Genomic DNA, 10,456 nt, shown 5'->3' on the forward strand with positions numbered 1-10,456 from the left:
TACTGAAAAAGAATGGAGAATATTTTTTTTTCCCCAGAAAATAACATATTGCTGGAATTTTCAGTTATCCACACGATACACTTGAATCTCCAAGTTGGCAATTACATCAACACCCACAGTACAGCTACTGCAGATCAACGGACTACATATGGGAGAAGCAGTGAATAAAGAGCTTTAATAATCACAAATACATGTAAATCTCCTATTCCCCAGCCTTTTAAACATGGATATCCTGCACTAGTTTAGAGATAGCTGTAGTGCACTACACCTGCACCTTGTGTCCCTTGCTTCTTCTCGATTTACACAACTTTGAACACATCACTTTTTTGGTTAACTGGCATCTGTTTGGCAGTTATAGAACAGGATAAAACAGTTGACAGTGTCCCCTCAGCAGTCAGGTATGACCCACTTGAAAAGAATGAGCATTTCAAGAGGACAGTTCCCATTTTTAGGTCACGGGTCGGTCTCCACATTTAAGGAAATGGCTGCTCTGGTCACTGAAGAAGCAGTTCTAGATGAAACAATTCAACCAGTAATCCTGTCTCATGCTTGAAGGTAAAATTCTAGTATGTGCCTGGGAAACTTCAAGAAACTTAAGAACTTGCTTTTACTAGTAGGCAAAGAATGAGAAAAAAAAAAAACCACAAAAAATTAGGATTGAAATTTCAGCATTAGAGACACATTATCCAGACACTTCAGGCCAGGAAATGGCATTACAGAATCCTCCATATATCCCTTGGATTTAAGGATTATTTTTTCTATTTTTAATAATTGGGGACTGTCAAAGAACTCATTTGGAAGACATTGTAGATGTAATGGTAATGAACAAAGGAAAGAGGATTAGAAAGGAGGGAGGAAGAGGAAAAGGAAAGACAGTGACCATGTTGCATAAACAACAGACAAATGCCTCAGATTTAGGTTGAGACACAGAGATTTGATTCACTTACTGGTTATCAGAATCACTTCCCTTGCGTTTCCTTGGAATGTCAGGCACGGCAGCATTGAAAGAAGTGGTGGTGGCAGCCTTAGTGACTGGGTTCATGAGGCTGGGCCCTCCACAGGCCACGCACGGGCTCCCATCCACGGAGAACTTATCTGGCAGCGAGAATAAAGGCTCAGTGTCCAGCAAGAGCTGCATCACTCTGCATCCATTCTCATCATCACTGGGACAAAAAATTGTCTGTGTGTGGCTTCTGTGTCTCTGACACAAAAAGCCAAGGTTGCACTGCTACAAGGCAAGTCCAGCAAAGAGTGCACCACCTTCCCACAGTGCTGCAATGATCTCACCAACCCAATCAACACACCAAGGCAATATAGAACAGCTCTCCCCTCACACAAACTTTGCACTTAAATGCCCCCCCACCTCAGACATCCTGCTGCAAAATCACCAGCTGTGCCATTTGTCAGCAGATCAAAATACTGTGGCTCAAATTAAATGAAAATTAAAAATACATTGTGAACTGTTTTTAAATCAAGAGGGATATCCAAAAAATGGAAGTTTGCTATAATCACATTCCTGACATAAAATCCACAATTACACAGAACATCCGCCATGGAAGTTGGAAGAGTCTCAAAAACTTGTCAAGTTCCCTTCATAATTCTCCTCTTAAGGAAAACTGTTGTTTCTGGGAAGGACAGAAGAGAAGTCACAAGCCAAAGAATCCTAGCAACCTACAGGGAAAGGAGAACAGTCTCAAGGAACATGAGCACTATTACACTGTTTTTCTGTCTCAACTATCACAAAGAATCACCCAGCTGATGTTTAGGCAAAGAGCCAGAATTAACTCTGTTTCAGCAAATGCAGGAACTCCTTTAGGCTTCATGTGCCAGTGAGGATAGACGAGAGATGAAGAGATGTCATTTAAGGAAGTAAGCATCTCCTGCTTCTAGCATGGAGCAAAAACCAAGAGGAGTACTTTGAAAATCCAGCAAGAAGAAAATCTTGACAATTTCTTGTGAGTCTTCTCTCTTTTTTTAGTATCTGTGCTGCTTGCAAAAATGTAGAAATGTGCAAAAACGATGACACAAAGGATATTTTTTTCCCCCTCTTATATGTAAACACATCTCACACCAGAAAAATGACCTTTTCATTTGGTGTTGGAATACAGCTCTGGAGAGTTAAATGAAAATAGGCTAATACTCCAACAACAGCTTGCCTGGTCTTCCACTAATCCTCTCTCCATCAACTCAAACAACACAAAGTCAGCCCCTGTTTTATTTTAGAAAGCTCTTTAACTCATTAAGTCACACAGGAAGTTTCAAAAAAAAGAGGTGGAAACAAAGAATCAACAAATACTTGACAAATAAGTGACAACCTTTGGACATCTGTAACAGCAAGAAAATCTAGTTATTTCAAATATACATCACATTCAAATTAGGGTTGTTAAAAATATATTAAAAGAAATTACATGATAAATACTATAAGTATTTATATAAGACAGTGGTAGATGTCTGAAATATTTTTATTATGAGTCTCCCTAAAAGTCTCATTTTATATTTCTGTTATTAACAGAATTCCAAAACAAACCAAAAATGCTGACAGATCCAAAGGAACTGTTTATTTTAAAGGAGCGGTTTTAATTTGCCCAGGTCACAGCATCCTATAATTCCTGATTAAGCTACTGAAGTATAATCAGTCTTGATGAATATTCATAAAAGAGTACTTACTAAACAGCAACCTACATGGTTCGAAGACCAGAATGCCTTCAGCATAACAGATCCCTTAGTCCTGGAACAAAGCAGGACAGCACAGACCCACTGACCTAAATACTGCTCTGCACACAGATGGCCAGTCTGCTTTCCAAACACTTCCCTTTAAAGGAACAAAATCCAAGGCCTCTTTTACAGGTTTTCCAATTTATCGTCAATATTATTAAACAACTAGTTTTTTTCCCTCACACCCAAGCAACAATTTCTGAATATTGCACTTATCTCTTCTACCTTTACTAACAACACCCATTTTCGTTATTCTTAAGTGAGAAAACAAAATATGTTCAGATTACCAGTAACAGTGACCTATTAAGAACTTCTACAGTACAATTATTAGGTGATAAACTGAATCCTTAACTATCCTAAACTATCCCTGGGACAAACTAAATGCCAGTACGATGGGTGGCTGATCTTTGGACAAAAATGTAAGGTTAAGAATCTGTACTGATCCCTGACATGCTCAGCATGCAGCTTATATTCTTTATACATACATACATACATTTATATATATATATATATATATTCTTAAAAAATCCATGAATCAAACCCAAACCCCCATCAACAACGCAAAAGAAAATAAACAGAGAAATAGATGTAAAGCTTCAGAACAACCAAGCATAGCTGAACAGTGATTATGTGGAGTTTAACAGAAGAGAGCAAATCTTTTTAATACCTATCACTCACTGAGCAAGAAGTGGGCAGAAACAGTTCCTAAAGCCAAGGCAGCTTTGAGAAGTCAGGAAGGGTGATAGAAAATAATCTCTGAGGGCTCCATAACAGCCATCATTATGATACTGGCTGATGCCAGGGTGCTCACTCTCTCCCTTGAGTGTCCCAACCTTGTGCAGGCTGTGATGAAAGATTTCTTTCCCTCTCTGGTTACACCACTTTGGGAGAGCTGAATAAAGGATTTAACAATCTTTAGGTTCACAAAGAGAATGGTCTAGAATGTACCCCAATAACCAGGATGGGCTTCTATGATCAGAAAAAGTTGGATTTTTACCTGTCATTTGAGCACCTGGCTGAATTTCTTATACTTGCATTTTCTGTGAATATTTTCATACCACTGGCATCACAACAAACACCTCTAAACACACATGAAGCAAACTGAAATAATTCCTGATTTCATAGCACACTCGCTTTATGAGAAATAATATCCAGAAAGACCAATCTTTATTACAAGTTGATGTTTCTATAAAACCAAAATCATTAGTGAATTCTAAACACTACTAGAAATAGTTTAAGTCAACTAGAGATGTTTTGTTTTACCACCCTAAAGGCTGTTACTCACACTAGTCTGGTTTGCAAGCCAAATAAAATTCCAGCTGAGAAATGATATTTTTATTACTGTTCATTCCATTGCTCATGCCCTGGAATACTGATAACCAGATTTTAATGGCAAGTGAACAGTTCCTCAAATACATGTCTATTATAATTATGTCTGTCTCTCAGCATTAAGCCTCTATGCTTACCTATATTAAAAATCAAAAATATTTTTAAAGCATATTATACACATTGGTACAGATGAAAATAATGAGAATAATACAGGAATTCCCCTACTGGAATAATTCCTTTTGTGAAAAAGCAAAGACCATCCAAACAGTACAAACACATATGAAAAATAGCTCCTACCCAGTAAGTGTATATGAAATGAAAAACTGTTACTTGAACATCCATTTTAGTGTATTTCATAACTGGGCAAACAAAATATTTAAGGGATGATTATCAATATATATTTCTCATAACAAGAGCACCCCCTACTCCTGTGGTTTTTTTACATGGAAAAGTAATAATAATTAGAGTCCCCAAGGGGTTGGCAAAGAAGGGAACAACTGCCAAGGAACTGCACGAAACTGCTCTTTGGGGAGGAGATGCAAAGACAAACAAAATCAGCCATATTCCTGTGTCAGCAAAGTTTCTGTGTCAATCCCGTGCAATGCATTGAGAAACAAGGCTTGGGAGACTCCACATTTTTACAATTACTGACAATAATATTTTCTAATCCCATGCCACATTCCTGAGCTGTTTTCACTGCCAACAGTTTTAAGGTTTTCAATTCCTAAGCAAACACAAGCTTTTAGAAAAGGTTTATGGCCAAACTGCACCAGCCATAAAAGAGGAGATTCATCTGAACCAGTAATGGTGTCCACATCTGAAGCAGCCATTCTGGTCCCCCTTGGAGGAGGAAGACATTTCTAGGGTGATTCATCTTTCCCCAGAATAGATTCCTACATTTGGCTAGATGAAACAAAACAGTTCTAGGGTGATTCATCTCAATCTAAAATAGATTCCTCCAGTTGCTTAGATGAGATACAGCCCAAGAGTGCCTAACTCTAGTCAGTAATTACACAAGGACCAAGGGAACTGCCTCAGACTTGGACATCTAAAGATAAGCGAGATAAAACCCACCCCAAGTACAGTAATAACACACAATTCTTAAAACACAAGAGCCACAGATAGCACCCGTGCAACAAGTTCAAGCCCAAGACAGGCTTTCCAAATTACTGGCCTAATTATGCACTACCCTCAAGACCACTCACCCCTAGCAGGGTTAGCTTTCCTGGCTAGGTTTGCAGGATACATATTAGCACTCCAAAAATCAGCAGGAAGATACAAATCATGTAGTATTTATAAATTAATAAATTAATTAAAAGAGCTGTCAGTCAGCCCTCATTTATTAGCCAGTTTAAAAAAGAACATCCAAATTCAGCTACCAAGATATTACAGTAAAATGGGCTTGAAATAAAATATCATTAAAGGAGTATATTTATAAAACTTTTGGTGACACTTTCTGTAGTCTGGAAATAAGTGAGACTTGGAGAAATGTGGCAGCTCTGCAGCTAACTAAATTAATAATGTGTTAACACTGGCACAACCTTTCCAAAAACAAGGAACTTTTCATCCAGCTTCCTATTTTTAAATACTTTCAAAGGAAAGGAGAAGAGGGTGCTTTTAATTCAGATTTCTAAGATCATGGATACCACAGACTACTAAAATGTGTATTTTCAAAAGGTATGTATGTGGTATGCACAAAACCCTCCAGACAGGAATCTGAGCTCTGTCAGTTTTAAAGAACACCAAATTCTGGTAGACGCCAGTGTGAAGTGGCACCCTAGGGTTGTGCAGCTCAGCCAGAGCAGTTCCTTTTAGATTGTAAAGTTCTGTCACAATCAACATAGTTTTTTGGCGTTTTTTTTTTTTTGGTTTGTTTGGTTGGTTGGTTGGTTTTTGTTTGGTTGGTTGGGTTTTTTATTTGTTTGGAGGTTTTTTTGGGTTTTTTGCTTGTTTGGGTTTGGTTTGGTTTTGGTTTTTTTTTAAGATATGAGACAAAGCAGCTCTGCTGGGAGGAAAGGCTGAGGGAATTGGGATTGTGCAGCCTGGAGAAGAGAAGGCTTTGGGGTGACCTCAGTGTGGCCTTCCAGTGCCTGAAGGGAGCCCTCGGGTGTTGTGAGATTTGAGAGGTCCCAGGACGAGGGAAGAGATGAGAATCTTGACTCCATGTTTCAGAAGGCTGATTTATTATATTATGATATATATTATATTAAAATGCTATATTAAAAGTATACTAAGAGAATAGAGAGAAAGAATTCATCAGAAGGCTGGACAGGAATAGAAGGGAATGAATAACAAAGGTTTGTGACTGACCAAAGAGTCGATGCAGCTGCATCCTTGATTGGTCATTAAGTAGAAACACTCATATGGACCAATCAAGGAAGCACCTGTTGCATTCCACAGCAGCAGACAGTCATTGTTTACGTTTCTTTCCTGAGGCTCCTCAGCTTCTCAGGAGAAGAAAATCCTGGCAAAAGGATTTTCATAAAATATGTCTGTAACACACAGGAAAGATGGAGAGAGACTCTTGACAACGGCCTGGAGTGATAGGAAAAGGGGGAATGGCTTCACACTGACAGAGGCAAACAACTCCACACCATGTAAGTTGTTTTATTTTACTATGGAGTTAAATTTCTAAAGTTTTGGTTTATTTTAGTGAATTCTTGCTGCAGATATTCATTAGAGACTGTGACAGTGAGACACACGGCCTACACACGTACAGGAGTGTGTGAGAAAGTAAGTTACAGGTGCTGTGACATCAGCTTAAGGTCCTGCACATCTGAGCACCTATACAACAAAGAACCCTATTTTCTACACATAGCTGAGAGTTGTACTAAAAATTCTTTGAATTTATTTATTTTAGACCTTTAAAACAGGCCATGAAAAGCATTTTCAAACTTTCTTACAGCAAGTCTGGCATCAAGCTCATCACCTACAGTACCTCTTAATGAAAGCTGGGACAACAATCTTTGGAATGAAGTTCTGAAACTAGTAGAAATGTATGGACTAAAGCAGCTTATTCTTTCCCCCAATTTTATAAGCATGTGTAATGTAGGAGCAAGATACAGAGAATTCAGTAATGAAAGTATCTTATGAACAACACTATCCAGAGAATAAACTCTTCTATGTTAAGAACATTGGATTTGGTTTTAATCTCACAAAATGAAAAAAGGAAAAAATTAAAACACTCTGAATTACATACATTTAAATCAAATAATGACACAGGCAACTGATTACTCTCTGCATCTATTTTTACTCATTTTCATCACCTGGAAGAGAAGCAGTCAAGAATCACAACTTACCAGTTAAATGACACATTTACTTAACAGATTTCAAACACAAAATATTTGGCCAAATCTACCAGTGTATTAAAAAATAAAATAAGGCAGGAATCAGCTAATGAAAAGATCCTCCCCAAGGCCTGGAAAGGGTATCCTGCTTTCCCAGGCACTTTCATGTTCACACCAGGTAGAAAGCACTGATAGGAATCGGGAGTCTCATATATCATACCTCATTTTTGGGAAAAAAACCAACAAACAAAAAACAAACCACAAATCCTCTCCAATTATATACTCCTAGAAGAATGGTGGATAGTTGTTTTCTTGTAAGTTTTGGAATCATATGATTGCAAAACACTGAGTCCTATCAAGTCAGCTGCAGAACTTCCATGGTTTTAGCTGGCCCTGCAGTCCAAACAGGGAATTTTCAAAAGTTCACAATGATTCACTTCCAAAATCACCCGCCAAATTATTTCTTCTTACAATGAATTTAATTCTTGGATGTGAACCATCCAGTTTAGAACCATCCATTTTTCATAATGTGCAAATGTACCAACAATGAGACGCACAGTCAAGTGAAAAAAAACAAAAAACTAAAAACTATCAGGCAGGTAATTTTAGTGTGGCCATATCCCACAAACAATTAAGATACTTCTGTCTTAAAAACAAAGAAGCCCAAAACTTGTTTCTTTAAAATCCACTAAAAGAACAGGTATAAATATAAGCAGCAGAAGAAAGCAGGGATGGGGGTTTATCTCCCAATAAAACATGAAAGCCTATGGTTCACTGATTTCCCAAATCTACTTGTAAATGGAAATGCCTGTGCATTTGGAAGTTTCCTCATTTTGATGATTTTCTCTCCTTTCAGTATATGCATGATATAGAAACAATAAATCTTAAGTTTTAAGCACAGTTGAGCAGACTGCAAAAACACTATCAAAAAAAACCCTGCCACCACCACCACTTTGTTTTCAAACACAAAATATTATAACAGTATTTAAACAATCAAGCAGCACAGACAGAAACACGTCAAGGATTTGAGACAAGGATCCCCACATACATTAAATCACACATAACCCGAGAGGAATTTAGAAAACAACTACTAAACCTAGAAGAATTGGTGCTAACTACACAGAGCTGCAGTGATGGCTCAGGAGGGTTGCACCATGTGTGTTTCCCCACACCCGTGCAAAACGCTCCTTTCTACTCGTTTCCAAGCAGGAACAGAAGCAGCAGCTGGTAGTTTACAACCAGCCTTGATTTAGTATCAGAAACTTATGATTAAAAACATGGAAAGATCAAACCTTGGTCTCCACACAAGCGTGGGCACACATACACACACAGAGAAAAGCCAGAATCACTATACCTAAAATACTAAATTATGTTTACCTACCAAAAAAAAAGTCATACTAGAGTTTTAGGAATGCAAGGCTACGTGTGTACCAGAAACAGAGAACTACAAACTTAGTAAAAAAAAAAAAAAAAAACAAAAAAAACCCACAAAAAACCCAAAAAACCCACAAAACCCTAGATTTTTAGTGCTCATCACATCAGTATGATGACACATCTGTCACAGCCATACAGCACAGTGACCATTACACAGGCGGATGCCAAGAGGACGGTGACAGGCTCCTGTGACTGCTGCCCAGCGACAGGACAAAGAGCAATGGACAAACTAAACACAAGAAGTTCCAGCTCAGCCTGAGGAAGAACTTCTGTACACTGAGGGTGGCAGAGCACTGGAACAGCTGCCCAAGGAGGGCCTGGAGCCTCCCTCTCCGGGGACATTCCAACCCACCTGGACACGCTCCTGTGTCACCTGCTCCAGGTGACCCTGCCTTGGTATGGGGGTGGACTGGACCATCTCCAGAGCTCTTTTCTAACCCCATTCCGTGATTCTGTTTCCGTGTGGGTGCTCCAGGTACCTCCACTGAACTCCACTGAGCGGGAGCAGCGAGCCAGGAGCGCCCAGCGGGAATTAGCCATAAACGCGAGCGGCCCCCGAGCGGCACCGGGCACAGGACCGGCCCCGAGAGCCCTCACGGAAAGACAGCAGTGCCCCACGGGCACCAGCCCCACAACAACACCCGCCCGTGCCACATCACCGTGGCGGGCGGGCGGACAGACAGACAGACACAAACAGGCAGACACACCCCTCACACGGCACCCGCCATCACCCCCCACGCACGGAGCAACGCGCGAGAAGGGAGAGGGAGAGGGAGACGGGCACCCACCGCCCGCTCGTCGGGCAGACCCGCTCCCACCTTCAGCCGCCAGCCGCTCCTCCTCGGCGCCCTCGGCGCTTCCCGCTCCTGCTTCGGCCATGGCGGGCGGCCCCGTGCCCCGCTCCACAGCGCCCCCGGCACTGCCGGCATGCAGGGGGTGAGCTGAGGTGAGCAGAGGAGGAGCCGCCGGCGCCGGGGAGGGACCGCGGGCTGCCCCGCCAGCCGCCCCTCAGCGCCCCCGCCCCGCCATGCTCCCGCCCCGGCCCCGCGCCGCTTCTCGCGAGATGTGCGGCGATGGCGGCGCCGCCGCGGTCCCGTCGGGGTGGCCGCGCAGGTGGGGTTGGATCCCCGGCCTGCGACGACCCAAGAGCTTCAGTGCCAAGTGCAGTAAAAGGCAATTACTCGAGAGACACACCGATGGCTTATTTCAGAGCTACCCAAGCCTGGGTGCGTTGTGGTGATAGCGCAAATAAAGCACTACCGCCGGACTTTTCATGCCATTATTTATACACGGAAATTCAGAGTAAGTTTCCAAGCACAGCAACTCTTCTAGGATTGTTTAGGATTTTCCATGTAAGTTTCAATGCAGCTGACTTCTATGCATGTCTTCACTTGGGCAGGGTCTTTTTGACATATAGACGTGATCGACCTGGAGTGTTTTGCCAAGTTACCAATATATACACAGACATACACCAATACTGATTTACTACATCCTTAAAATATGTCAGTTCCAGGATGTCCATGAGTAAGGGATGCTGGCAGCTGCCTCTTCCACTGGTTAGATCTCCATTCTTGCTGGTTAGGCTTGAAAATATACAGAGAACTTAAATGAAAGAATATCCTAACTTAAGATATTCTTGACATATTCCCCATTTTGCAACACTTGGGCTGGCACCCTGCCCGTGTTCCCGG

The 10,456-nt window shown here is 41.1% G+C and overlaps 1 protein-coding gene across 5 annotated transcripts in view; it reads right to left on the minus strand.

Moving 5' to 3' along the window:
* Positions 1–9,748, minus strand: part of ARNTL2 (aryl hydrocarbon receptor nuclear translocator like 2) — a 32,727-nt gene extending 22,979 nt beyond the window's left edge. Inside the window, exons 1-2 of one of the 5 annotated variants that reach the window (XM_038154237.1) lie at positions 9,554–9,748; positions 948–1,095 (exon numbers count right to left, since the gene is read on the minus strand). In XM_038154237.1, the coding sequence (XP_038010165.1) occupies positions 948–1,095; positions 9,554–9,644 (239 nt within the window). In that variant the 5' untranslated portion in view covers positions 9,645–9,748. Of the gene's footprint in view, positions 1–947; positions 1,096–2,667; positions 5,995–9,553 lie in introns of those variants that run through there. The other 4 variants (XM_038154236.1, XM_038154238.1, XM_038154240.1 and 1 more) reach the window with 4 other exon arrangements.
* Positions 9,749–10,456: the final 708 nt, after the last annotated feature.

This window comes from Motacilla alba, chromosome 1A (genome assembly GCF_015832195.1).
Source record: "Motacilla alba alba isolate MOTALB_02 chromosome 1A, Motacilla_alba_V1.0_pri, whole genome shotgun sequence".
Taxonomy (NCBI): domain Eukaryota; kingdom Metazoa; phylum Chordata; class Aves; order Passeriformes; family Motacillidae; genus Motacilla; species Motacilla alba.